We start from the raw sequence: 26,600 nt of genomic DNA, 5'->3' as shown, positions 1-26,600 counted from the left end.
ACAAACGAAATCCATGTCGAGTGAAGTTATCATCCCGATCAACTAAATATATATGTTTTATGGGATCAGTTCTTCTGCCTCACATATACACAAAATTAGCATACCCTACCATACCCATTTAAATACATACAGGGTATATAAATCTATGGCACCAAAAGCTGCAGCAGCTGCTCCTCTTCCACGCTGAAGTGTCTTCCGATCCCTTCGCCTAATGCCTTTCTGCTGCTTTTGTTGTTTGGACAAGCGCCGCGTGTGATATGCCTCCATCGTCGGCGTCTCATAAGAGGGGCCAGATTCCATCAGCATCCCGCGCCTCTCGGTACCTCGGCTAGTGCACATCAATCATTTGTAATTACACGCTCCTCTCCTTGCGTCTTCACTCTCCACTTTGCTCTCTTTTTGTCTGGTGGCCTAACGGAAATGGCTTTTATTTTGGCAGCCCAGTTCAGTGATCCGATCTTGGTGCGTGTGGAGCATCATCTCACTGGCATCGCGCACTTGAGGCCTGTCATTTCACTCGAGACAATTTATATGCCTTAAGTAATGTGTAGCATGAGATATACAGTTGCAAAGATCGGTAAATTCCACAACTGATGATGGAAAACCTAGAAACCAAGTACCTGGAAAAGATCCTAAGTACTGCGAATAATCTTTCTACTAAGATCATTACCCTGTTCTCCGAATGATCACACACTTTAATAATTTTGAGATTCTACAACTCTGTCAGTTACTGTCAAGCAGTCAATCTCAAACTGCAGCAGTTATTGGATTTGTCGATTTGTGTGGATGGGTTCGGGCCTGGTTACACACTCGCATATTCTTAATGTCTCCAGTCCTAATATCGAAGACGTGACTCAAACAGAGAAAAGAACAATAAAATGTGCACTTGATCCTTTTTTTTTGGAAGCAGAGTATAACAGTATATAAGAAGGTAGAATGTGTCTTATAAGACTACTTCCAATACTGATAAATAGATAGATTTACGAACAGCCGGTAAACAAAATCAACATACGCTTTTCGGCTTCAGGCCCACTGTGAAAACCCAACGTTATTAAAATTTCTTTAAAATCAAAGAATCTAAGAAGTTAATGGGGCTAACGAGCTTATAATTCTTGTTTTTTCCTTTTCCACTTGTTGCCTACTGCAATTTAAGAAATGAAAACTGAAAGAATAAAATGTCAACCTTATCTTAACAGTTATCAAAGTAAACATTAGTTTTCTTCTGATTATAACAAGCATTTAATTACCCAACATTTGGGCAAATTGTCTACAAGACCGCTGGACAATTTTCCGACTATACTCAAACAAAGTTAACAACAACTTTAACATGTTGTTTCTGTGGTGTTCATCTTTATATTTAATGCAGGCATTTGAATACCCTTGTGCAGATTATTAAAACTTTTCTTGGGCGTTTTGAAGATAGACATTTTTCTTGTTACTAATTAATTCAAATAATATTAATTTTCCAGGCGACATACAATATAACTATTATTCAATTGAATTTAAATGAAACAGAAGGAAACTGAAGTTAGCTGCAGCTTTCCAGGAAGAAGAAAGCGATTCGCCGCCTATGTAAGTATTTATATAAGCTCATTTAAAGGCATATTCGAGATAAACCCGAATATAATAAATGTTTCTATTCATTTTATACGCGCTGTATGCTCAATTGTTCGCTTCCTGTTGTTATTATGATTTGCAGCGTGTATCTGTGAGTTGAATTTCAAACCAATTGAATTAAATGCGAATTAAATGCGTTGCTGCTGCCAGCGAAGATAAAAGATGCATTTTAGCTTACAATATATATTTATATGTGTGCTTGTGTGTGTGTGTGTGTGTGTGTGCTTGTGTGTGCATGGATAAAAGCTTGTTTACATTTTTTCTGTACACACATCTGTGCAAACGAAAATTGGCGCAAAATGTTTTTAATCAATTTAAATTGAATGATGACCCGCACAATCAGCGCAAGATGCGCGCCAGCTGCCCGAGAGAATTAATTTTGGCATTGTATCTTTTACTTGGCCACTTGCAGCCCAAAGTATCTTGTGCGCTGCTTTTGAGACTATTTCAGTAAAAATTGTTATACATTTGTTATTTTTAATGTCTGAGCCTGTTTGACTTGACATAATTGTTTAATACTCGTATTCTATTTCATTTTTTTCCTTTCTTTTCTTTTGGACTTCTAAACCGGTTTCAATTTCATTTAATTGTTTTAAATTCCACGCATGTGAAATCACATAACTATTAATGTGCACGAACTCGATATTTTTATCCACTACCCGACAGAAATATTTAATTTTTTGTGCCGGTTTTCTTGTCTGCTTTTTTCGCGCCAATTTATTTATAGTTTCCTCGCAAATTGGGGGCTTGATCTACTTCATGTTTTTAATGTAATGAAAATTATGCATACGCCACGTGGGTCGCAACAAATACGTTTCTTCGCTTCGCACATGAATTTATGATAAGGCCATATGCCCTTAAATGCGCTGCAGACATTTCCATATAAATTTATAAATTAAATATAACTCGTTTATGGCAAAAGCACAATTAAAGCCATTGTGTTCGCCAGAATGATATCGGAACGGGTCAAGTGTTTGCCCTACTCAATTGCGTCCCGCAGAGGTGAGCGTAATAAAAGAAAATGATACAAATATGAGTACAGCCTTTTATAAAACATCCACAATAACACGGCAAGCTTCGCACTTTATGCTACGGCTGTCTTCTATCGTTTTCTTATAGCTGCACCCAACCCATATACCCCTCTTACCCATTTTAATGGGTAGAGGACATAATCAGACACAGTTACATCAACAGATGTATCTAAAAATGCATTTTATATGCAAAAGGCGAGTAATTATCAAAAAGCAAACACTCGGAAAAGCCAAAGTGAAATAAAAGTGAAGTAAGCGCAATTAAATATTCATAGAATTTATCCAAGTCGAGCGGACTTTTCAAGCGTTTGTGTCAACAAGATAAAACCGGGCCACAGAGCAGAGAAAAGTAAAAGTGTAAACTCATAAACAGAGACAAGAATTGGTAGAGGGAAACATTGCACAATTCCACCAAAATGTATCTGTTCGACTATTTGTTGTTCTAACATTCTATTTTTATACCCTATACCAAGACGAAAGAGTTGCTGGAGTTCTTCTGAAGCAGAGTTATAGCTGAATATTTGACAGCTCCGGAATGTATAGTAAATGCAGTCTATAGAATATGTGTATTATTTGTTTTTCCTTAATATGAGCTCTCTACATAAAATAAAGCCCGTGGGAAATGAGTATCTGGACGTCCGCTGTGTTATTACAACTTTTATTTATCATTTGATTCAGAATCTTTAGTTTTGACGCATTGTTTTCCATGAGATTTCGATGGCGTCTCAAGTGCTATCTCAATTGAACAATTGTTAAACATTTTCCACTGAAATAATATGAGAAATATGTACAAAAATAAAATAAAATTACTCACCAAGAACAGCAACAGCTGCGCACAGCGTTAGCCATTTGAGGCGTTCGTTGGGCATCATATAGGCCATTTTGTAGTCCACTCCGGATTATGAGTTTTCCGCTCGGGGTTGGTCTCTTGGCTGTATCGATTAAATGCAAAACAGACACCCTTTCTAGGCACACACGAACGCGACGATAGTGAGAAGGTGAGGAGTAGACCCGGTGACTCAGCTGCTGCAACCAGAAACAAAATATTGTGAAGGTTAGTAGTAGTTATGAAATGAACTCAACTTCCGGTTTGCAAATAATATGAATGCTCAGGCATCAAAGTATGTGAATATGAATGTGCTTCAATTAATTACTACTAATATGAATAGCTTATACTACAAGCTTATTTTCTGAATCAAGAGCAGTTGAGAAGTGGGTGCATATTTAAATTAACACCGTCTAGCACATGTAACTATCGATTTTAAGCCCACAAGGCCCGCAACAACATCAACGACCACGTTACCCAGTGTTAATGAAATGCAAGTAATTTGATTAGGCAGGCAACAACCCCAGAGGCAACCCTTCAAGCAGCGCAATACAAATAAAAAAAACCCACCCGCACAACCTGCTGGACGTGCAGAATTGCTTTGCAAATTTCAGTGCAAAACGATAGCTGGATGTGCGTAAATGGGCGTGGCAGGCTTTCGACTACAGTCAAAAGAATTTTCAGCTGAAAAGGTCTGTCAAAACAGTCCCTTAGCTAAGAGTATACCTTGAAAGAAACTAAACAAGGCAATCAACTCTCTAATAAAAATGCTTTTTACTTATATTATTTATGAATCTGTTTGCACTCGATGGCTTGCGCCCTGTCATCGTTTAGCACTAAAAGACTTTCCACACCCCCCTGACAACGCACTTTTATGTAAATCCATGAAAGTAAATGCGCCAACAATTTGTCCGCATATGCCACATATGGTCGCATTAGACCCGCAGACTTGCGACAACGCCAACCATTTATAAAGCTATATAAACTATCAGCGAAAAATGGGAAGCAAATACAACCAAGAACAAATATCTTCGGGCTGTCGAACATTTAATACTCTTGCAGGCATCGATTAAATTCATATTGTAAGCGAATCGGCAAGCAATCAAATTCACAGGGCAAACAATGTTATATAACATAAATTAGGAACCTCTCAAGCCTACTATATGTTATTTCTATTAACATGATAATAATTTTAAATAAATATAAGATGATAGACATATTTCTGATACTAGAGGGCCTTGACTGTGCCTCCAAACTCAGACATTAACTTTTTCTTCATATCCGGTCCGTAGCAAAATTGAATCTTGCCCTTACCCTACATATCTACTATATTATTAGATTGTATTTTCCACAATCGCTGAGCCCAGTTCCAAATTGCATTTTATAAAGAATTGAAACAACGTCCACAAAACCTTTGAACCCCTACACTTCTCACCCAAGAGGGATGCATTTAAGGGAAATTGAAACACATTTAAAAAAAAAGTAAATTTCCCTAGCCTGTCAGTCAGTCAGCTGACACAATTTTATATAGATACTTTATGGAATTGCAAATATATAAAATGCAATGCGTAACAAACTTAGTGTAAAAACTATAGTAGCCAATGTAAAAGTGTAAAAAGCAGGGAACAAATCAACTACTGACGATGTGGATGTCATTAATTAAACCTCAAATGGGCGGCAATGGGGCAATAGAGAATCCACTTCGATGTCGTCTTGTGCCTTTTGTCATCCATAAAGTATCATCTGGCCCCCCCACCCCAAGCTATGCCTGGCAGGAAGTCACGATTCCACGCACACACAGAAGTGTTTTTTATATCTATCCAGTTCTATGGACTGTCTGTGCTTCAGTTTGACATATGCCTCTTGCCATGTTATGAACTTGCCATACACGCGGACATGGATGTCATCATGGAACTGTCTGCCTGTCTGTCTGTCTGTCTGTCTTGGCATGTGTCTGCAGCTTATCCAGCGGATAGCTGAAGATTATGTATGAAATTTAGAGGCAATTTGTGCGCTTTTTAACGCTTAATTAAAACTTGAGTTCATTCCTCCATGGCAACAAATGCTTAAAGCTCTTTATTGTTTTATTTTTGTAGTTTTTAGATGCTCAGCTTTTTTTTATGGTTATCTAATGAATTGTATTTAACACGCCGAAGCTCTCCGTCCGACTATTTTCCACTCTATCTGCGATTTTAGATTTATGGTCTATTTTGATGGAGGGTTGCGCGGCGCAGGCGCAGCCGGCACGTGGCCAGCCACAAAGGGAGGATCAGACCGGCTGACGGCTGCCTTAACAAATGTTGGCCTACGAATTGGTTTAATGAACTTTGCCAGAGGGTGAACAGCGCAATTGACAAGTTTGTTGGCTTATGGCGCAGTTGCCCAGCTGCGCATTAGACTTAAGGGTGGAAAAGCAAAAATTAATCTCAAATTTTAATCAAGAACAGTCAAGCTCAAGTTAACTAGATTATTTGCCACAATTTCTCAATATGAAAAGCTCACTTATTTAGATAACTACAAATATTAAATCATAATTTCATTTATGATAAATTTAAAAGTTTTATAGAAAATTGAATAGAAGTTGTCTGAACTTTTAAGAACTTTTGTGTTAAGCCGAAGCATTGTTTTACGCCCTGTTTCAGAGCATTATCCATCTGTGACTAGTTCAGGCTAATGAACTTCTTGAGTACAATTTTAGGCCAACTCGTGTTTATTTTCGAATATTTAATGGAATAAGCATTAAGAGAAAACAAAAGCAATTGCTCATCCTGTGTTTGGTTATGAATGAAGCATCATTCGCTGCCTTGGGGCATGATTCAGCCAGTTATGGCCTCTACAGCAACGTTTGCGAGACGCGCCCATTTAAACGATACAATTATTAAACATATGCCGAAAAGTGCGCGCCTTAATTAAGAAAACATCTGGGAATCGTTCAACAACGAGGCATATCCACGCGCGGCACTGTATACAAAACCAAAAAGTATCTGAATATCAAAATTTTTAATCTTTTAAAACAAATAAAACACAAAGTTTATGGGTTATCCACAAATATTTGCCATACATATAATATAATGCCCATAACTTAGAAATAGTTGAAGGATTAGTGGCGATATTAAAGAAATCGATCCTACACAGAAAAGTTGGACGTGCTTGTATTATTTAATCATATGTGACCGACTAGAGATACCCCAAACTTTCTTTACAAACATTTAATCCTTCATTTGTCAAAAATATAAATACTCTGCGTAAAGTCTCAAAATTCACTTCAATCGATATAATTGAAATATGACGAGATTTCGATTAAATGGACTATTGGAGAACTCGTTCAGTGATAGGATTCTCTAACTCTTAAAGTTTCCGAGATCGAAGCGGGACGCAGATAGGCAGAGCTAGATCGATTCAGATCCCCAATCATGAATATATACACTTTATAGCATCGAAGATGCTTCCTTCTTTGCGTTACATACATTTCCACAAAATATTTATAGCATAGCAGAATGGACATTCATAGGATTCAGGTATAGAAAAAACTATAACAAATAGACTTCCCCGGATTTTGAGTTTTGAGAATTTGAGTCATTTTCTAAATAATAAATTTTGTTGTCAATTTAACGAAGCGGGCATTCGGGGCCTCAGTTAAATCTGGACAGATCCGGCGGTGCCCCAATCGCGTGGTAACATCAACGAATTACAAATTTTATTACTCATTCTTGTTTTTTTTTTTTTTTTGTTGCCTTTCCGTCGGATGGCAACTGTAATGTCTGTGCATTAGGGTGCTGGGCCAATAAATTTTGCAATTGCGGCAAAATGTGTTTTTTTTTTTTCGAAAAGTAAAAAATAAAATAAAAGAGGGAAAAACGGCTGTTGTCTGCTCCACAAAGTGCACTGGCCCATTGCAGGGTCAATCCGCATTCGGATCCAGCATTCGTCATCGAAACCGGAAAGGAACGAGTGTCCATTGTCCAGTTTGGCGCAGTCGCTGGTTTCATCTCTCATGTTCAGTGACCCATTGGACGCTGCAAGCGGCGCCTAATTGAGATTCGAGTCCACTTTGTGGCTGCACCAGCAGCAACAACAACAAAAGGAATAACTTTTGTTTGCTTGGTTCCCATTATTTGGTTAGCCTGTTTGTGTCCGTTGTTCACTTTACCCTTTGGCCATGTCCATTTACATTTGGTGCGACAGCCAAAATCAATATTTGCCAGATACTCAGCGTATAAGTATCTTCAACTAAAAACACATGCGTTTCACGAGACTACTTAAATGGCATTGTGTTAAAGGCCAAGACAAGAATGTATCTGGTTCAGTCCTAATGGACAATAAATACTTTTTGCCCTCCAGTTTTGAGATATTTCTAAATCAGCTCTATAGTTATATTAAAACTATGTAAATAGACTAGCAACAGGACGAATGCAAAGCATGCTGACCACGAAGAGAAGCGCAAGACAAGCATTTGGTTCATTCTAGTAGCCAGTGGATAATATTTTCCACGCATTCTTCAGATACTTTAAAATCGCTCTCTCTCACACATCTTTAAATCAAATCAATAGGCGCGGACGATGAACAAAAACAAATTCGAGAAGATGCCTGAAATGTTGGCAGTCGAAAAACTCTGCCTGGCAACAGGACGAGCGCAAAGGATGCTGTCACGACGAGCAAGAGATGAAGGACCTGCAGACAGTCGAGCCAGGGGGTCAAAGCAAAGCGCAACACTTGCAAAATCAAATAAAGGAAACTACAAAAATGGAAGAAAAAAAATACGTTCAGCGACAGCTGCACGGGATTTTGTTGAAGAGCTGACGGGCCCGGGATGGGTTTCTTATTTAACAGGGGTTGCTCTCACACAGATACACACACACACACACACGCACACACAGCTCACAATTATATGAGCACAATGAGGACTGCGTATGTGTGCCACATGGAAACTGCAAAGGATTTTAAAAGATTCTTAAAAGTAAAGTGGCCCTAGCCTGAGCCTGAGCCTCAGCCGCCTGCCTGCCTGGGAAGGGAAAAACTACCTGATAAAGACAAAGGCAGCTCAGGCAGGTTGCATACATACACACACACACACACACACACCCACAAGAGCACAGCCCAGAGTTGCTTTCAATGCTGTGTAAATTGCAAAGCGCATGCGCAAAAAATTGTGCTTGGCAAATGCATACACTGCGTCTTAGAAAAATGTCACATTCTGAATGAAAATGTTATAAACAAATGCCATAAATGCTCAAGAATATCTCTAAATATATTCGGTTTTATAATTTTAATAGATATTGATTGTTTTCAGCAGTTGAATGCGTTTGCCAGGACCTCAAACATTCGCATTGCAAGCAAGTCCAATTCCTGAGGCTCTCTATGCAGCACACACCCTTTTGCATGCTGGTGTGTGTGTGTGTGTATGTGTGTGTGTGAGGAAAGTAACAAAGTTGATTCGCTAAAGGGAAAACTTTAGTTTTTGGCGAAAAATCAATAGGAAGCTGTGCTAAACTCAACAATTTCGCATGGCAAAAATACTGCTCAAGATCAATTTATTGCAGAAAATCAAACTATAACCATGGGCAGTTAGTCTGAGAATGGTAGCTTGGCTGTGGGCGTGGGTGTAGATGTGGGCGTGGAAAACAGTAAATGCTACAACAACAGCAACCCGACGGAGACAAACACGCACAAAGAAGTTGCCAGACAGTTACAAAAACACGATATATTGTTGTTCTTGTTGTTGTTCTTGTTGTTGTTGTTGTTACCTACCACTTCGATAGTGTTTTGACGATGGCTAAATTGATCAATTGATTTAGTTAATGTTTATGCACAATACACAAACACACACTAACACTTGGAGTGTGAGCAAATTGTAACAGGGTGCCACTAATCCACTGGGGTGGCGACTCTGCACAACGACTGCTACACTATACGCACACACACACACGCTTTGCCTTTTTGGCGCTGTGCTCTGCTTTTTACAATTTGGTTGTATTATTTATTGCTTTTGCATTTTATTTAACTTTATTTAGCGTACACAACTCACGCACGCACACACACAAACCGCGCTTACGATAGAACCACCACCAGCTAACCGGTTTGCGGGGGTGTGAGTACCGTACCGTAACCGTAGCCCAAACAACTCACACACTCAGTCACACTCTAAAAACAGACAGACGTAAATTCCGACTACAATACGTTCGACGGTTATCGCTCGACGGTCCAAACCAGACTGAATTGTCTCTCTGCCAGACAGTTGCTCCGGAGCGGCCGGCCATTTTGCTTGATATTCTCTTGCCGTCTGCTGTCAGTGTGTGTGTGTGAAGGAGCATTTGTTTGGGAAATTTTCTGGGACATTTTCAGGGGACACCTGTTGATATTATGTTGTGAACGAGGCGGCTCGGCAAAGCAGACTTCATATTGACAGGTATAGATACATATTATGAACCCAAAATTAAATTATTGATCAGGACGAAAAGCTATTTTAGAAATGGCCTTCTATACCTCATACGCTTTGCGAAAGGGGAGGCTACATTTTTATATACTCAAACACATAGATTTTTTTTGTTAAAATACTTTTATTCGGAATATATGAATTTGATAAAAAGCATATGCAATATTTTTATGATTCTCGCTCTGTAAATTCAAACAAAATCAAACACAACCTAAAAGTTTTTAACATAGTCTTAAATTCAATACATACATGTAAGCTTATACTTATTTATATGGTATGAGTAATTGATAGAAACACGAATTTAAATATATATAACATAAAGATAACTACTTAATTATACACTGAGAATAAATGCATCGGGTAGGAAATCGGTTAGTTTGATATATCTAAGGATATTTGAGCTCGAGTCAGGCTGGGGGAAGACACAATTATAGTAAAACTAAAAAAGCAATTGCTGGGACAGAGTCTTAGAAAGAAACCTAAATGTAGAACCTATAACTAAAATTGATACATATTGTATATATGTACATAAAACAAGAGATTCGAAATATTACGTTAACAATATTAAGTTAACAATTTGAGCGAGTTAATTGCGATTTTCCATCTTATTGGGAAGTCTGAGTTGTGAGTATTTTAAGTAACAATTCTCAAGTCTTTACATTTGCCAGTCGCGGGACTTTTGTGGACATTTAAATGCGCCAGGAGTCAGAAGAAAACCATGGTTAAGTCTATTGATACATGTCTTTGTGTACGATTTGTAGAATACATCCATTTCGCGAGGCTTTTTTTTTTTGTTGAAAAATGAGTTGTTGAGAAAATCGGGTCTAAATGGAAACAGCGAATGGAAGGGGAACCATTCCGTCTGTCTCCGACTTTTTTGATCGGTACCCAAATCCCAATAGAGGCTCTTGCCCTAAATTCGTAGGATTTTTAGTTCTTGCGCGTAGCATCCTGTATGATGATCTTGTTCTTTTGCCGCGTCACCTTTGTGGACGTCGGTGCGGGCATCAGACGTTTTAGCTGATCCTGATTGATGTTGGCCAGCGCCTTCTCTTTGCCTTTAGCCGACGTGCTTGTGGTTGCCGTTGTGGTTGTTGTGGTCGTGGTTGTTGCCGCCGTGGTTGTTGTCTCAATCAGTGCTGTGGATTCGTCTGCCGTCGAGGATGAGCCTGCCGCGGCAGCGGCTGCGGAAGCATAGCGTGTGAGCACCTGGAACTTGGCAAAGATGTTGCGCCCGCTGCTGCGCTCCTTGTCCTTGTACTTATCCAAGACGGCGGGCGTGGGTTTAGGTTGTTGGGCCTTGAGCAGTGCCTTGTTACTGGCCGCCTTGTAAAAGTCCAGATCATAGTCAAACTCGCTGCTGGTTGCCTGCCCATTAGCAGGTGCTAGTGCGCGCTCTCCATAGCTGGCTGAGCTGGTCGAGGTCTCCTCAGCCAAATGTCGCAGCATCAGTGTGAGCTTTGTCTCGTGCTGGCGCTGGAGCAGCACCGCATTTCGTTCGCCTTCAAGTCGAGCCTGACGCACTGCGTTCGACAGAACACGTTCCTTCCACTCCCAGGCATCACGCTCGCGCTCCAATTGCACCAGCTGCTGCTCGAGTTTGCGGGACGAGTCCCTCAAGTCGATGACTTTCACAAAGTACTTGTAGAGCAGCGTGCGCATCTCTTCAGATGAGAGCTTATTTAGTCGCGCCATCAGCATTTGTTCGCCCTTTTCTCGCTGCTGTCGCTCGGTGGACAGATCGATAGACTTGTGGCCGCATATTAGCTCGTTTTTGAACTCGATGGCCTCGTCAATAGCCATGATGGCCTCATCGCACTCAAGTAGCTTCCGCTCCTCGCGCTGAGTCAGCATTTTGTCACGCTTGAGCTTGCGATCCAGCGTACAGCGCTGTTCCAGCAAATGATCGCGCGTGCGTCGCAGATTACGTATCTCGTGGCGCAGACCTTCCTGTTGGGCCGGAGACTTTTCACCACCGTCCCATTGCTCAAGATTTTCGGACTTTTCGCGTAGTATGTGATCCAAGTGAGTAATGCGAGCCTGCACCGCCTTGAGCTGATCTGGGTTCGGCTCCAGTTTGACTAGTGATGCCTCTTTTAAGCTTTTGAGTTCGGCTTCCAGCTGATCACGCAATTTGCATTCCTTCTTAAGCTTTTTCTGCACCTCTTCGATTTGTTTGCGCGACTCCGCAACAGATTGCTGCAGTTTTTTGAGCTTTTGTCCACTCTCGCCCGCAATATGCTTCATGGAGCTGAGATCCTGCAGGCGCTGCTCTATGTGCGCTACAATAGCGCCCCATCGTTCAATCTCCGACTTATCCTTGCCCTGCACCAGCGCCTTGGCTAGGTGCTTTTTGGCCTTGTCGCACTCAGCATCCAACTTGGCCTTTTTCTTGTGAAAACGCTGCTTGGCATGGCTGCGCGTCTCGCGGTTCTTTACCAGCTCACTGATAATGTTTTGCTTAAGCTGCATAGTCTGTTCGATTTCATTCAGCTGTCGCTGACGCGCCTCGATTTCGGCGTGCAGCTTTCGCACCTTTTTCTGCACCTGCTCAATGGGCGCATTTGCGCCAGCAGCGCCGGTCGCGCCCGACGCGCTGTTTAATTGATCGAGCTCCGGTGTAAGTTCAGTTCCCGTCGCCTGCTGTGAAGCAACGCGATTAAGCATTGCCAATTCCGCGCTGCTCAAGCTGGCGCCCGGCTGTATGCTGCGACGTCGACCTAGGAGGCATTAAATAGCAAAGATTATAAAAATAGGTGCATTTGTATACTTACCCCCAACGCTGACTTTGCGCTCGTCGCACTTTTCAAGTTGTGCGGGTGCATGTTGAGCGGCCTGTTCTCGATCTTTGTCCTGGCTTTGCATGACCGCTTTGGGCTGCTTAAGCATAAACTCTTCATGTTTGGCTTGGATAAGTGCATCCGTTTTCGAGCGAAACTCGTCCATGAGGCTGTCAAGCTTCTCGGCAAGGTCGGGACGCTGTGACTCATTGTCGGTGTCATTGTCCGAGTTTTGCTGACAGGAGGTTTCCGGCTCACTGATGGACTCCTCTGGCTCCTCCGCCTCCTGAATGGGCACAAGCGGCTTCTGGGTGCGCAGCACTTCACTGGAACTGAGGCATTCCTCACACTCTTGCTTCAAAAAGAGCCACTCCTCGATTTGTTCCTTTTCCAGCTCCGTAATTGCATTTGAGCCCATTAATCTGAGAGTGAAAATATGAAAAATTAAAACTAGTGAGCAAATTTCTGCAGACCCACTCACTTGGCAAAGAGTCCCTCAGCGTTGGACACCAGCTTAAACCACTGACTAGCCGCGAACTGCAGTCCAAAGTTGTCCCCGTTGGGCAAAGCCACGGCCGCCATAAGTGCCTCACTGCCAGCAGCTCCAGAATCGTTCGGCAAGGCCTCCGGCGATATCGGAGTATTGTCATCGGAAAAAGTATTCATGATGACATAATTGCGAACGCACTGAACTTTGAAGCCGAATTGCAGATTACCCAGCGTCTCGGCAAGATGCTGTTCCAGCGGCGACACGCACAGAATGACTAACGTCTGAGCACGACCACCAAAAGAGTCCTTAAGGAGGGTGGTCAGTGTAGTCTGACCGTAGGGAATATTGCCATTGACGCCGTACATTATGCTGGGATCAGTCAGTGTGTTAACCACCTGCTCCAACATCTGCAATCCGGCGTCTCGTGGATGTCCCGGAGGCGGCTCACCCCAGCGTTCGCTAGCGCACAGATCCGAGAAACTTGCCGTGGACAGACGATGCTGAATCAGTCCTTCCTTCGAAACCCATTGCTGCTCCAGAGTCAGTGTGAAGAGCGTGTGAGCGGGTGACTGCTGTTTGGTGCTCAAGCCCAACTGCAGCCAGTGGAAAACTTCTTCCACGGTTGTGCAGTGCACATTGCCCATGCCCAACAGATCGCGAATTTCGCCGTTGCAGATCTCCACAAATCCGACGTTAACGGCATATGTGCGATCTAAAAAAAAAAAAGAACATATTCGTAAATGTAAATGTTTAATTTCCGACTTGGAATGGAAAGCTTATAAGCACTCACCTGTATGCGCCGCAATGTGTGTAAAAATCTCGCGCACACAGCGCTGCACCACACCCTGGTCCGCCTCTCCATAGACGCAGTCGAAACCATGTCCATAGAGCGTGAAAGTTTTACCAGTAGAGCGTTGTCCATACGTAACCACCGACGCATCGAACCCCTCCAAGAATAGGCTGATCAATGGGAACACAGTCTGATGATAAACCTGGCTCTGCGTCGTGCTACTGGGCAGCGCGTGTGTCACGGGAACGGTGTGTGCGCCCACCTGTATAAGACCCGCAGCAATGCTGTCCAGAGCCGCGCCGCCGGGCAATGCGCTCGGCAAGCCTAGAGCCGATACAGCGATTGGTATGGCCTGCACGCAGCAGCCACTAGCACTGTCAAAATCTGGCGTTTCATTTGTATTCAATTGAGTGGCGTCTATCTCGTTATTGCCATTGGCATCTATTTCCGTGGTTTGCACAGGTCTAGACGGGGGAGGGGATGACGGCTCCGATTGCGGCTTGCCTGCTTCTGCGTCGCCATCCTCGGGCGCTTTCTGCTCCGCCTTCTTTTGGAGCTCTGTGTGGGGATAAATGCGAACAGCCACTTGTATCGGTATTTCCATGTTTTGTTGTCGCTTTGGCAACAGTTTTTCACTTTGATTTCTGCATTTTTATATACATTTCGCGCATCTCAAAAAATATTGCAAATACTGCTGAATCGATATTGCTGCGCACTGACAACAACTATCGACATGCGACAATGTTGATATATCGATAGCATTGGAAATAGAATGTTGGTATTTAATTAATTTTAATTTATATTTATTAAAATAATTCCCCCACTTTTGCTGGTATAACTTTTTTTACTACATTTCTCAAATTAAAGATATAAAGATCGCATAAGAGTTTCATGTAACAATTTTCCTTAATTTTACTAATCTTGCGTGGAGAATTATATTTAGAGGGATTTATATAACTGAAATAACTGATTTTAATTGAACTATTCTATCAACAGTCATCACAACTATTATTTTGCAGAGGGAAACAACTTACTATTTGAAACACCGAGAAATATCGAGATGTCGATATATCGATTAGTAGTGTTCAATGACTTTGTATATTGGTCGACTTACGATACTTTTTGCCATCCCTCGTTTTATTTATCGCTTTTCACGTTGCTTTTCAGCGCGTGTTTTTTTGTGCAAAAGTTTTTGCTAATTATTGTGAATTTAACAAACCGGAAAGATGTCGAAACGACGTATTGAAGTGGGTGAAACGTACTCCAGCAAGGCAAAGAAGTGAGTACATGCCTGAAGACCAATTTTATCCATCGCACATGTTTTAGTTCAACGCCGTGTGTCATTCGCAGAGAATTAGAGGCTTCTACATCGGCATCAGCAGCGGCAGCTTCTGCGGCCGGCACGGTCGCCCAAATATTGGGTGGCTTTGTGCCCAGCAAGCAGGTGAATACCCCAGAAGCCACATTACATGTGCAAGCACTCTTAACACCGCCTCCTATTCTGCATATTTCCTTTTGGTAGCCGCCGACAATCAATCCCTTCACAAGAAAGCCTTACTCAGCGCGCTATCAAAACTTGTACAAAAAGCGCATCACACTGCCGGTTTTTGAGTACCAGGCGGACTTTATGCGTCTGCTCAGTCAGCATCAGTGCATCGTCCTGGTGGGCGAGACGGGCTCTGGCAAAACAACACAGATACCTCAATGGTGCGTGGATTTTGCGGTCTCCAAAGGACGCAAGGGTGTCTCCTGCACACAGCCTCGACGTGTGGCTGCCATGTCTGTGGCTCAGCGCGTATCCGAAGAAATGGACGTTAATCTGGGCGAGGAAGTCGGCTACTCAATCCGTTTTGAGGATTGCTCTTCGCCCCAAACGCTGCTTAAGTATATGACAGATGGTATGCTGTTGCGTGAAGCTATGTCGGATCCCATGCTGGATCAATATCAGGTTATACTGCTTGATGAGGCGCACGAACGCACACTGGCTACCGATATACTGATGGGCGTACTAAAAGAGGTTATTCGCCAGCGTAATGATCTGAAATTAGTGGTCATGTCAGCCACTCTTGATGCAGGCAAATTCCAGCAGTACTTTGACAATGCGCCGCTCATGAACGTGCCCGGTCGCACACATCCCGTGGAGATTTTCTATACCCCTGAGCCCGAGAGAGACTATTTGGAGGCAGCAATACGCACAGTCATTCAGATTCATATGTGCGAGGAAATTGAAGGTGCGTATAAACCCTTACCATATCCTCTGGTTGACACTAATCTATATTGGTTGCGTGAACAGGCGACATTCTTATGTTCCTCACAGGCCAGGAAGAAATCGAGGAGGCATGCAAGCGCATAAAGCGCGAAATTGACAATCTAGGCTCCGAAATTGGCGAACTCAAGTGCATACCTTTGTACTCGACGCTGCCACCGAATCTGCAACAGCGCATTTTTGAAGCGGCGCCGCCACCAAATGCGAACGGTGCCATTGGTCGCAAGGTTGTGGTGTCTACAAACATTGCCGAAACTTCTCTCACTATTGATGGCGTTGTATTTGTCATTGATCCTGGCTTCGCCAAGCAGAAGGTCTATAACCCACGCATACGTGTCGAGAGTTTGCTCGTCTCGCCGATATCAAAGGCTTCAGCACAACAGCGTGCGGGTCGTGCAGGCCGCACACGTCCAGGCAAATGTTTCCGCCTCTACACGGAAAAGGCGTTCAAAAACGAAATGCAGGACAACACATATCCCGAGATTTTGCGGTCTAATTTGGGTAAGTCATATTTTGCGTACATATTATTTACATATATTAATTGATATTGAACTTTTAAATAGGTACTGTGGTGCTGCAGCTCAAGAAACTGGGCATTGATGACTTGGTGCACTTTGACTTTATGGACCCGCCAGCTCCCGAGACGCTCATGCGTGCCTTAGAGTTGCTCAACTACTTGGCCGCCCTCGACGATGATGGCAATCTGACAGACCTGGGTGCTGTCATGTCCGAGTTTCCACTGGACCCACAATTGGCCAAGATGCTGATAGCGAGTTGTCAACACAATTGTTCCAATGAGATACTCTCAATTACGGCTATGCTGTCGGGTGAGGCACAAACTACACAAAAACTCCATGCGTGTTTCAGTTGATTAATTTAATAAGGTGTAGAAATAAGCAAATGTTAATCTATTCCACTTTCTGAGCCACGAGCCGATCACATTGGACCTTGCCTAACTCATTTCAAATTTTATGGTAAAATGTTAACACGAAGTGGAATTTAATAACATTTTGCTCTCTACGGCGTAGCGCAGGCTTCAGTTTCGAGTGGGTTGTCCCTTAAATTGAAAAGTAGGTAGCGCTAGTATTGTGTGGGTCTCTCTTTTACTCATATCACAAAAACATTATCTTAAACTGGCACGTTGACATAAGTTGAATGTTATTCATATATGAATGTGCCATTTGAAGCTAATGTAATTGTGCATTTACCACTTAAGCCCCAAACCGACGACAACTTGAACGCACATTGACTGCACCCTTATGTATAATTCTATGTGCAAAGAAAAAAGTTTATCAATTTATTTGTTCTTTGCATTCAACACTGAAGCAAAGTTGCACGTGCGTTGCGCCCGATGCGCACATTTGCTTCAAATGTGTGACGCGGCACTCGTCCTAATAATTTATCTTTTTGTAACTGCCGCTGGCTTTGAACGCACATGCAACTCACAAATGCAATCAATCTTTGAATCAAACCTCTAGATTGCCTAGCTGACAAAAATGTAAGCACAATCTATTTGTTTATATAAAAAAAATGTTTTGAATTTGCGCTTAATCGAAAAAAAAAACCAATTCAAACATCAAACATCAACCAAAGTGCCACAATGTTTCGTGCGACCCAATGAGGCAAAGAAGGTGGCCGACGAGGCCAAGATGCGCTTCGCTCATATCGACGGGGATCATCTAACGTTGCTGAACGTCTACCACGCCTTCAAACAGAGTAAGTAAGCCCTCGGTCTTTGTTGCTTCTTTTTTGATATAAATTTGGCTTAAATTCTGTTTTGCAATAGGCAGCGAAGATCCGAACTGGTGCTACGAGAACTTTATCAACTTCAGGTCGCTGAAGAGCGCCGACAATGTGCGACAGCAGCTGGCGCGTATCATGGATCGCTTTAGCTTGAAGCGCACCAGTACAGATTTCACCTCTAAGGACTACTATGTCAATATACGCAAGGCCCTCGTACAGGGCTTTTTTATGCAGGTTGCGCATCTGGAGCGGATTGGACACTATCTGACCATCAAGGATAACCAGAACGTGCAGCTGCATCCTTCAACGTGTCTGGACCACAAGCCCGACTGGGTCATCTACAATGAGTTTGTGTTGACCACCAAGAACTACATACGCACTGTGACAGATGTGAAGCGTGAGTAACAGCAGTAATATCCAGATTCTCATCTATTAAGACTCTTTTGCATTCCAGCCGAATGGTTGCTCAGTCTGGCGCCCCAGTACTATGATCTGAACAACTTTCCACAATGCGAGGCCAAGCGCCAGCTGGAGCTGCTTCAGCAGCGCATGGAAACCAAGCAGTATCAGAAGGGTTTCTGAGCAGAGTATCGACTTTTTAATAAACTAGTTTAAACAATATTATGAAATCTAATTATAATGTGCGTTTAAGTAGGCATGAAGATTAATTTGCTTAATTGTTCAATTCAATTGGGTTTGGAATAATCACAAAAAAACACGTTTTCTTTTATTGTTTGCTAACGTTATTACAAACTTAAACACAGCTAAGAATTCCGTTTAGTGTTAATAAAAGCAACCTTTTGTATACCTAATAATACACGCTCCATCGAATAATCTCGGCAAGCTTCAACCGTTCGTCTTTTGAAATTGAAATAGTATAACCAAATAAGTAGCTATAGCTGAGGCGAACTGTAATGGAGAATTTTATATTGTAAAATTAATATTTTGATGTTATCATTTAAATATTTAATAATTTTCATGCTTATTTGAACTGCCTTAGAAATCGAATTGCTTAGTTTATTTTAAATAAGACAAATACTTTTAAGTAAGCATGGAAGAGGAACTCACCGATGTCAGGATGGTGCGATTGACCCGGCACAGTCCGCTGGCAGAGAATTCGGCATCGACGACAAGCAACTGCTGCCAAAACTTTTTTGTCTCTGCTGCCAAAACGGGCTCATAGACTTTGCGTTCAATTTCGCAAACAATTTGAATGGTTTTGCGCGACTCGCGGGCTGCGAGGTGACAAGGCTCCACGACCATTAGCAGGCGCAAAAAGTGAAAGATGATCCATAGCATTTGTACCCACACATAGGCGTTATCCTGTTTATTGAACATTTCCAAGAAAAGAAAGTACGCAGTTGCAACCAAGTGCAGCAAACAAGAGACGAGTATGAACAGCACAGCCATTCCATAGGAGCTGCAATGGACATGCGATTATAACTATAGCCACATTTCGATATGGGGAATATTCACCTGGAGAGCAAACGTACGCATTTGCCCAACGACTCGTGATTGTCGGCCATGGATCTAATTAGTTGACTCTTGCTTATAGCTAGAGAAAGAGTACAAAGATCTTTAGGCTATATAATTGATAGTCAGTTGTTAGTGATTCCATACCCGCAGCTTCATTGGGTAACGACTCGGGATTCAACTTGGTTAAGCTGGCGTGCAAGGCCATGGGCATCATCGGTTTGAAGCTAATCGCCTTAACAGCACTTACCTTCACCAGATTGGGTGTATTGGGATACTTGTTTTCTGAAAATGTGCAGGATAATGGTGATGTTAATTTAGTATCATATCTATTTACGGTGAAAATACCCCGGCTTTGCACGGCTTAAAGGTATATATCAGTATTAACAGGCGAGTCGCTAGGGTTATTTCTGTCATATAACTAATTGAAATTCTTTTATATAGGTACAGATAAGCTTACCACCCAGATAACTTGTACGGAGCATCAGATTGAGACGTCCATAGCGTCTGCCCAAGCCGTAAGCTGTGTTGGCGAAATTAATGTGCAATCCGGTCAATATGAAATAGAGGCTGTAGAAGGGTATGTACCACTGTATGTTGAGCTCTGGCAATTGGAATTTGTATGGCTTGAGATCCAGAAATCAGTTTCAATTGCATTACCCACCAGTATCAGATTTGTTGATGTTCATTTTCTGTGCCATGCGCACCCACGTCTGCACATCCAGGCCGAGCAGTATGCCAATCACCACAAGCGATATGCTGGCCATGCCGTACGCACGCCAGCGATCCCTCTTGAAATTGTTGTATGGACTAAGCGTGCTGTCGATCTGCAAGTGAATTGGAAATGGTTGTGGACATTTCTTTGGCCATGCCGCGTTTGGCTTTACCCTTTCTAGTCGTGTGTTCAGCTCCTGGGTGGCACGCAAACCGAACACGCCACAGTAAACACCCGCTACGATGGCCATCACCACAACCGATACATCCGAGGCGGTTACCACTTTAGAAGTCGCCGATTTCATTCTGAAAGATGCGCTTTCGATTTGTTGGATTTTATTCAAATTTAGATTCATTCAGCTGATTGAATTAAGCAACAAATTTGTTCAAACATTCAACTTTAAATGCCATCGACAAATAACAGGAGGACAAAACTTGGCAGAACGTTAAGCAACATGATGATGATTATGTGAACATATTTATGAAATTTTTATTTAAAAAACATAAACAACAACAAGTGCTCTACACGACCTAAAGATACCACTCCAAGCCTGGATACAAGGAAACTCAAGTGTACGTCGCAAGTTTCACATTGTACAGGGTATACATTCTTGTATAACTCCGGCGTTTTTCGACGGATCCTTATAAAAATTCCACGGCTTACGTTTGACATATAAAAGTGTATAAATACCAAAGCCCAAGGGATCAAACATAAAAGTGAATCAACATACCAGACTGTCTCCAGCTCTTATAATCTCCGAGGTAAGTGGAAAAACATTGTTTGATACGTAATTTCTCGATATTAAGTCTTAAGCATTGATTGCGCGATTATTCCGACAAAAATCCGTTAAATTAAGATAGTTGAAGTGAAGAAGATAGTTATAAGTGCCGACATTCCCATTCTTCAATTTTGGAAGGTAGCGAATCATTAAAAATTTGCTCATTTTCAAATGTGCTGAGCTGTGCTTGGCCTTGATACTTATGTCCTGTGCGTGTTTGAAAAGGTTTAAATCGTGTTCGTGTTAAGCCTCCCGACTAGACCACTTTCAGTTGCTTAGTTAATTACAATCCAAAAATCATTTATTTATTATTTGAGCTTAGAAACAACATGACAATACAAAAATATGTCTTGAAATTAATCAGCTAGATCCTCTAGATGTTGCATGCTCCATTAGAGCTGTTGGGCATCCACATTTGCTGGATCAGCTGCTGGCAACGCCTCTCGCACAACTCGTCCAATGGGCCTGAAGGTAGGGCGTGGCAGATAGGGAGGCCTCTCGTGCCCGGCCAGAGCCATTGCGCAGATCGAGAGCATAAGCAAAATAATTGTGAACTTCATTTTCCTTTGATTGACAATGCTTGATTGATGCTGTTCGATGCGATTGCAGCGCTTTTTATAGCCAAGCTTTGAATTGGGGGTTTTACTAAGGCGGTGATTTTTCGTAAGAACAAGTCTCGCATAATCTATACTTATTAATGAACTACGAGGCTATCGACAATTCTGATCTAACTGACGACTGCAGGAACTTGTTCGCTTTGGTCTTAAACAAAAATGGCCTGAAATCTGTGAAATCTATTAAAAATTTAAAGAAATACCTAGGCAGACACTACAAATCCTAAATTATCTTATTTTAAACATTTTGTTTCTACCTATAGAGTTTTAATAAGATCTATAAACCTCATCGGAACACTGTCAATATTTTGATATCATATTTGAAAAGAAAAAACAGAATCAATCTCAAGCAAACGCGTAAAAGTGCTCTAGTAGGGATTACATGACTCTGGGAGATACTCTGCAACTAACATTTATATTTGCATAAAACCAGTTTACTATTTAATGCACATTTTCAACGGACTCAGGAAATATGCTCATAATGCTTAAGGTCTAAAATATATGTCAATTTTTAAATGTTTCTGGGCAATCGAAAAAGAGTTCCCCTTTATTTGAGTTAACTCAGCTTTATACTGATAAGACCTCGACTTATCATACAAGGCGAACAAAATAAGTCAATTAGTTAGCCAGGTCACATATTTGCTTGTCGCAAAACCTCGCCCGATATGTAAAGCCCCCAAACGTACCAAAACAAAAAAAAAGTACCGGCAAAAACGCGTCGCTATAAAAGCTGCCTTCATTCAATCGAACAGCATCAATCAAGCATTGTCAATCAAAGGAAAATGAAGCTCACAATTATTTTGCTTCTGCTCTCGATCTGCGCAATGGCTCTGGCCGGGCACGAGAGGCCTCCCTATCTGCCACGCCCCACCTTCAGGCCCATTGGACGAGTTGTGCGAGAGGCGTTGCCAGCAGCTGAGCCAGCGAATGTGGAAGCCCAACAGCTCTAGACGAGGATGCAGGCTCTGAGAACACAGAGGACTAATCCAAATATTCGAGAACAGGACAATAACAAATAATATTATGTAAAGCTTACAAACTTAAAAGAATATTATGAAAATGTATAGCAGAAAAAGATGACTCGTAATTTAGTTTTCCTACAACATCAATTTTGATAGACAAATTTAACTTACCGAACTGGTATTTTCGAATTGGCATCGAACAAGAGTCCGCGATAGGTCAAGAAAACTAGCTCGAGGAAAAATATTTTGTGAGCTCCTTCCGAACGACAGCATCTCAGCATCTTAACTTACCCATGATCACACACAAGCAAACGGAGTAAATGGAAAATATCCAACTACGACGAATCTCTAGTTGGCCTTTGGAATTCCTTTTGGCTGAATATGGCGCTAGGGCCAGAATCCTACTGACATAGAATATGCCAACGCTGGGCTCAGAAATTTCCATGGTTTTTTTTTTGCAAACGGTTACTTCAAGCTCTCGATAGGTACTAAGTTCCTGGCCCCCGAAACAGGAAATAGCCCAACTGCAAAATGTGTGCTTTCCTTTCTTTTTTTTTTTTAATGCGCATTTGACACTGAACAAATAATGCGCTCCCGTGTTTGACTATTATTAGTCCAGACAGCCTAAGTGAACACCATAAGGCCCGCCAGCACCGCACATGGCACATATGAAGGAATTGTTTACTATAGTTCTGTCTGTCCGTCCGTACGAACCGTATAGCTGCTGTAAATAATAATTAGAGTCCGCGATGTCAATCAATTAAGGACATAGCAGCCAATTATTCGCTGACAGCTGGCCCGAGGCCGCGGCATCGAGTTTATGAATGAAAACTTGGGCACGTAGACAGTGTGGGATGCTATCGACAATTGTCACGCCATTCGCAAATACGGCTTGTGATTTTATTACAAACATTTACTGCGAAATTCAACTGCAATGCCTTTACGAAAAATAGAAAAAAACGAGCATAAACAAGTGTGTAAAAATTGGTTAAAAAAACAAATGTGCAAAAGAATTTAAAACTGAATATGGCCCTGCTCTAGTTCGGCACGGTATTGGCATTGAAAATCTCAATCCAGTAGCCATCCGGGTCCTTGATGAAAGCCAGACCCTTCATGCGGCCATCGTCGGGCTTCTTGACAAACTCCACGCCCTGCTCCTGGAAGCTATATGGAAGAGATGGTGGGTTTAATATGTATATACGTGTGAGAGCTGCGAGATGTGGACCAACCGTTTGCAGGCAGCATAGACATCGGGTACCATCAGACCGATGTGACCATAGCCGCGAGGCTCGCTGTTGCCCGTGTGATAGCTTTGATCCGGATCGTATTCAGTGCCCCAGTTGCTGCAATTAAGCTCAATGAATCAATCAAATCAATCAAGCAACTTAAGAGCACTCACTGCGTCAATTCAATGGTGGCCTTGCGGCTCATTGCCCAGCTTCGTCGCTCCTTGGGATCTTTGGGCACATCGGCGGGGTTTTCATAGCTGTGCGAAAGTTTCAGTTGCTTATTAATTTCCATATGTTTGTTGCTGCCACTTGAGCTTACCCCATGAAGTAGAGGGAAAACTTTGCCTCCGGAAAGTCCAATTTCACCAGCAGCGTCATGCCCAGAACTCCCGTATAAAAAGGCAGCGATTTGCGTGGATCCTTGATGCGGTACATGGTTTGTTGGAACAGAAAGTCCTGACGAAATGGTTTCCCATTTTTTTTATTTTCACTGTCTATATTCCTACGATTAATTACAATGAACTCACCTTGGTTGCAGCATCTGGTTTTTTGCACAGCTCGTCGGCTTCTGCATTGCTCAGACCCGTAACATCACCCATTTCTTTCGAAATCTACCGGTGGATACCTGTCGGATTGCCAAAAGTTCAATTTATTGCAAAAAAAAAGCACGCGTTGCTCGGCAAAGTACGCGTTCAGCTGTTTTCCATTGAACAGCTGTTCGCTCAGCTGGTCGCAGCGTATATTTCTAGAATATTTATGGGCTTGCACATTTTTTCAGTCTATAAATCTGTATTAAAATTTCTTTTTCAATTTGATCAAATATCTGTGTTGAACAACAAGTTGCTAATTTCGAATTGAGCATAAAAGCCGTTAAATTTAAATTCAACGATATCCAAGATATTTGATTTAGATTGAAAACTTAAATTAAATGAATAGCTAAGTTTTCACAATTGACCTGTTTTGCTGTTGGAAGGGATATGCAAGATTTTGTAAATATAAACATCAAAAATGTTCTGCCACACGAAGCAAGCGGCGAACTTTTTTTATTTAATCGATAACACATTATATACATCGATAGGCAGTGTGCACCACAACAAGTGTTGAAAAACGTTTTTGGACAAGCTTAAACAATAAACCGTTTCAAAATCAAATTCAAGTAGTAAAAAAGAAATATGTCTTATACTAATACGAGCTGGTCAAGGAGTATCAAATTAAGCTCGTTAGATATAAGGGATATCATAGAGAAGTTGTCGACCAACAAATCACCCCTGTCCGGCGTTACGTTTTCCGAGAGCACCCTAACTAGCTTGTGTATGGCAGCTCAAGGACTATTTCTGAATCAACCAATGCTATTGGAGCTGAATGCGCCCATTAACATTTGCGGCGACATACATGGACAGTATGAAGATTTATTACGCATATTCAAAAACTGCGGCTTTCCACCCCTTGCTAATTATCTCTTTCTTGGCGACTATGTAGATCGTGGACACCAGTCAATAGAGACCCTAACATTGCTGCTCGCCTACAAACTGCAATATCCGTATACATTTTTTTTGCTGCGCGGCAATCACGAATCCTCGGACGTGAATCGTATGTACGGCTTCTTTGACGAGTGCAAGCGACGCTACAGCATTAAGCTATGGCGCACCTTTGTCGACTGTTACAACTGCATGCCGGTGGCGGCAATTGTGGAGAACAAGTTGTTTTGCTGTCACGGCGGACTCAGTCCGGAACTGAAAGATCTGGAGGCGATACGCGCGCTGCCTCGACCCACTGAAGTACCGGTGTCGGGCCTGATGTGCGACCTACTCTGGTCGGATCCCGATAAAAACACCAAAAGCTGGGGAGTAAACGATCGCGGAGTCAGTGTCACCTTTGGTTCCAGCATCGTTGACTCATTTCTCACATCGCACGGCTTCAACTTGATAGTGCGAGCCCATCAGGTGGTCGAGGATGGTTACGAGTTTTTTGCCGGACGCAAACTGGTCACCATCTTCTCGGCGCCCAATTATTGCAATACGTTCGACAACGCTGGCGCTGTCTTGACTGTGGACAGCTCGTTAGTTTGTCGATTTGTAATCCTAAAGCCGCAAGCACGGGCCTCAACTGGCGTCCTGAAGTTCTCAGATGCGAATGCCTATGAGAAGCATCCCAAAAAAACAATCTAGCATATCAATACACGTTAAACTGCGTCAATTATATAATATAATTCGTTCACTTTATTTAATTGTTATCGGCATTCAAGCTGCATAACTCACTTCCGAATCCTCATCTATTTACATGGTAAAGGCATTTTCAAGGGCATGTTCTCTGTGTGAATGGTTTCTGCTCTTAACTATTTACATAACGTTGCTTTTGTCATTGTATTGATTTGTTGTTACTTCACTAAAACTAAGTCAACTGATACTCAGCTCCGAGTAGTTCGGTATCTGTATCGTTTGTGTGTATACGGTATGGATATATATATATATATGTGTGTGTATATCGTTATAATAAGTATATATAGCGTACATTTGCTTATCAATTAAACTACTTGCTTGATTTTCATTGTAATAGTATTTCCCTCTCGTGTGTATAAGTAATTATAATTAGTTCTAGGCTTGTGCTTATGATTATCAGAATCGTTTTGTTGTCTTTCAGTTTTTGGTGTCATAAAAATAATTTCCAAATGAAATTATCTATGGATTGGAAATCAATTAACATACTTTGTTACATTACACATTATATTTTATATTTTCGTATTAAAAAAATAATTTGTATTATTCTCTTCGTGTAGACGTTTCGGCTGTTGGTCGTTTTACTTCTGGATGGTTTTTTTACAAATGCATTTCATATTTCGTGATTGGCAAATTA

General features: G+C 41.9%; 6 protein-coding genes across 43 annotated transcripts in view; 2 read left to right on the top strand and 4 right to left on the bottom strand.

The window, feature by feature from the left end:
* The window catches only part of Dscam1 (Down syndrome cell adhesion molecule 1), a 69,989-nt gene extending 60,316 nt beyond the window's left edge, over positions 1-9,673 (bottom strand). For all 34 annotated transcript variants that reach the window (XM_070210115.1, XM_015173898.3, XM_070210110.1 and 31 more), the window contains exons 1-2: positions 9,223-9,673; positions 3,463-3,674 (exon numbers count right to left, since the gene is read on the bottom strand). In XM_070210115.1, coding sequence (XP_070066216.1) covers positions 3,463-3,529 — 67 coding nt within the window. In that variant the 5' untranslated portion in view covers positions 3,530-3,674; positions 9,223-9,673. The remainder of the gene's footprint in view (positions 1-3,462; positions 3,675-9,222) is intronic.
* Positions 9,674-10,663: 990 nt separating this feature from the next.
* Positions 10,664-14,697, bottom strand: cos (kinesin-like protein costa). Its single transcript, XM_002049746.4, has 4 exons — positions 13,968-14,697; positions 13,169-13,889; positions 12,682-13,109; positions 10,664-12,627 (listed from the first exon to the last, which is right to left on the bottom strand). The coding sequence occupies exons 1-4, from the start codon at positions 14,569-14,571 to the stop codon at positions 10,838-10,840; spliced, it is 3,543 nt and encodes a 1,180-aa protein (XP_002049782.1). The 5' UTR covers positions 14,572-14,697; the 3' UTR covers positions 10,664-10,837.
* Positions 14,698-15,093: 396 nt separating this feature from the next.
* Positions 15,094-18,826, top strand: Dhx15 (DEAH-box helicase 15). 3 transcript variants are annotated; one of them, XM_002049747.4, is made up of 8 exons: positions 15,094-15,246; positions 15,318-15,411; positions 15,490-16,198; positions 16,261-16,734; positions 16,797-17,060; positions 17,827-17,949; positions 18,020-18,373; positions 18,431-18,826. In XM_002049747.4, exons 1-8 carry the CDS (start codon positions 15,194-15,196, stop codon positions 18,556-18,558), a joined length of 2,199 nt encoding a protein of 732 aa, XP_002049783.1. In that variant the 5' UTR covers positions 15,094-15,193; the 3' UTR covers positions 18,559-18,826. The 3 variants fall into 3 exon arrangements, with proteins under 3 accessions (XP_002049783.1, XP_032292788.1, XP_032292787.1); XM_032436896.2 differs by having other exon boundaries at positions 15,104-15,246; positions 15,294-15,411; XM_032436897.2 differs by lacking the exons at positions 17,827-17,949; positions 18,020-18,373; positions 18,431-18,826 and adding an exon at positions 17,712-17,810 and having other exon boundaries at positions 15,101-15,246; positions 15,294-15,411.
* Gr43a (Gustatory receptor 43a) lies at positions 18,784-23,265 on the bottom strand. 2 transcript variants are annotated; one of them, XM_002049748.4, is made up of 9 exons: positions 22,810-23,265; positions 22,690-22,744; positions 20,337-20,469; positions 20,114-20,276; positions 19,910-20,053; positions 19,597-19,734; positions 19,453-19,531; positions 19,045-19,396; positions 18,784-18,885 (listed from the first exon to the last, which is right to left on the bottom strand). In XM_002049748.4, exons 1-9 carry the CDS (start codon positions 22,961-22,963, stop codon positions 18,823-18,825), a joined length of 1,281 nt encoding a protein of 426 aa, XP_002049784.1. In that variant the 5' UTR covers positions 22,964-23,265; the 3' UTR covers positions 18,784-18,822. The 2 variants fall into 2 exon arrangements, with proteins under 2 accessions (XP_002049784.1, XP_032292789.1); XM_032436898.2 differs by having other exon boundaries at positions 20,114-20,481.
* A 103-nt stretch (positions 23,266-23,368) lies between these two features.
* On the bottom strand, positions 23,369-24,476 carry Glo1 (Glyoxalase 1). Its single transcript, XM_002049749.4, has 5 exons — positions 24,275-24,476; positions 24,067-24,203; positions 23,918-24,004; positions 23,748-23,861; positions 23,369-23,682 (listed from the first exon to the last, which is right to left on the bottom strand). Exons 1-5 carry the CDS (start codon positions 24,344-24,346, stop codon positions 23,556-23,558), a joined length of 537 nt encoding a protein of 178 aa, XP_002049785.1. The 5' UTR covers positions 24,347-24,476; the 3' UTR covers positions 23,369-23,555.
* A 289-nt stretch (positions 24,477-24,765) lies between these two features.
* On the top strand, positions 24,766-26,410 carry LOC6625700 (serine/threonine-protein phosphatase alpha-2 isoform). Of its 2 annotated transcripts, XM_015174351.3 has the most exons (2): positions 25,004-25,146; positions 25,227-26,410. In XM_015174351.3, exons 1-2 carry the CDS (start codon positions 25,110-25,112, stop codon positions 25,913-25,915), a joined length of 726 nt encoding a protein of 241 aa, XP_015029837.1. In that variant the 5' UTR covers positions 25,004-25,109; the 3' UTR covers positions 25,916-26,410. The 2 variants fall into 2 exon arrangements, with proteins under 2 accessions (XP_070066229.1, XP_015029837.1); XM_070210128.1 differs by having other exon boundaries at positions 24,766-26,410.
* The last annotated feature ends 190 nt before the right edge of the window (positions 26,411-26,600 follow it).

The sequence above is a fragment of the Drosophila virilis genome, chromosome 5, assembly GCF_030788295.1.
Source record: "Drosophila virilis strain 15010-1051.87 chromosome 5, Dvir_AGI_RSII-ME, whole genome shotgun sequence".
In the NCBI taxonomy this organism is placed as follows: Eukaryota; Metazoa; Arthropoda; class Insecta; order Diptera; family Drosophilidae; genus Drosophila; species Drosophila virilis.
The sequence above is the reverse complement of the archived record's forward strand: the minus strand, read 5'-3'. Positions and strand labels throughout refer to the sequence as shown.

What these genes read in the sequence shown, in the direction of transcription:
- cos (XM_002049746.4), bottom strand. Translation starts at nt 14,571, where the DNA reads ATGGAAATACCGATACAAGTGGCTGTTCGCATTTATCCCCACACAGAG. An exon ending in ACACATTGCGGCGCATACAG is followed by an intron (nt 13,890 to 13,967) that starts GTGAGTGCTTAT and finishes TTTTTTTTTTAG; the next exon opens with ATCGCACATATGCCGTTAAC. An exon ending in GCTGAGGGACTCTTTGCCAA is followed by an intron (nt 13,110 to 13,168) that starts GTGAGTGGGTCT and finishes TTTCACTCTCAG; the next exon opens with ATTAATGGGCTCAAATGCAA.
- Dhx15 (XM_032436896.2), top strand. Translation starts at nt 15,194, where the DNA reads ATGTCGAAACGACGTATTGAAGTGGGTGAAACGTACTCCAGCAAGGCA. An exon ending in GCTTTGTGCCCAGCAAGCAG is followed by an intron (nt 15,412 to 15,489) that starts GTGAATACCCCA and finishes TCCTTTTGGTAG; the next exon opens with CCGCCGACAATCAATCCCTT. An exon ending in GATTTTGCGGTCTAATTTGG is followed by an intron (nt 16,735 to 16,796) that starts GTAAGTCATATT and finishes ACTTTTAAATAG; the next exon opens with GTACTGTGGTGCTGCAGCTC.
- Gr43a (XM_032436898.2), bottom strand. Translation starts at nt 22,963, where the DNA reads ATGGAAATTTCTGAGCCCAGCGTTGGCATATTCTATGTCAGTAGGATT. An exon ending in GTTACCCAATGAAGCTGCGG is followed by an intron (nt 19,532 to 19,596) that starts GTATGGAATCAC and finishes CTCTTTCTCTAG; the next exon opens with CTATAAGCAAGAGTCAACTA. An exon ending in ATCGCACCATCCTGACATCG is followed by an intron (nt 18,886 to 19,044) that starts GTGAGTTCCTCT and finishes TCTCCATTACAG; the next exon opens with TTCGCCTCAGCTATAGCTAC.
- Glo1 (XM_002049749.4), bottom strand. Translation starts at nt 24,346, where the DNA reads ATGGGTGATGTTACGGGTCTGAGCAATGCAGAAGCCGACGAGCTGTGC. An exon ending in AACCAGATGCTGCAACCAAG is followed by an intron (nt 24,204 to 24,274) that starts GTGAGTTCATTG and finishes CCATTTCGTCAG; the next exon opens with GACTTTCTGTTCCAACAAAC. An exon ending in GCCACCATTGAATTGACGCA is followed by an intron (nt 23,862 to 23,917) that starts GTGAGTGCTCTT and finishes GCTTAATTGCAG; the next exon opens with CAACTGGGGCACTGAATACG.
- LOC6625700 (XM_070210128.1), top strand. Translation starts at nt 24,920, where the DNA reads ATGTCTTATACTAATACGAGCTGGTCAAGGAGTATCAAATTAAGCTCG.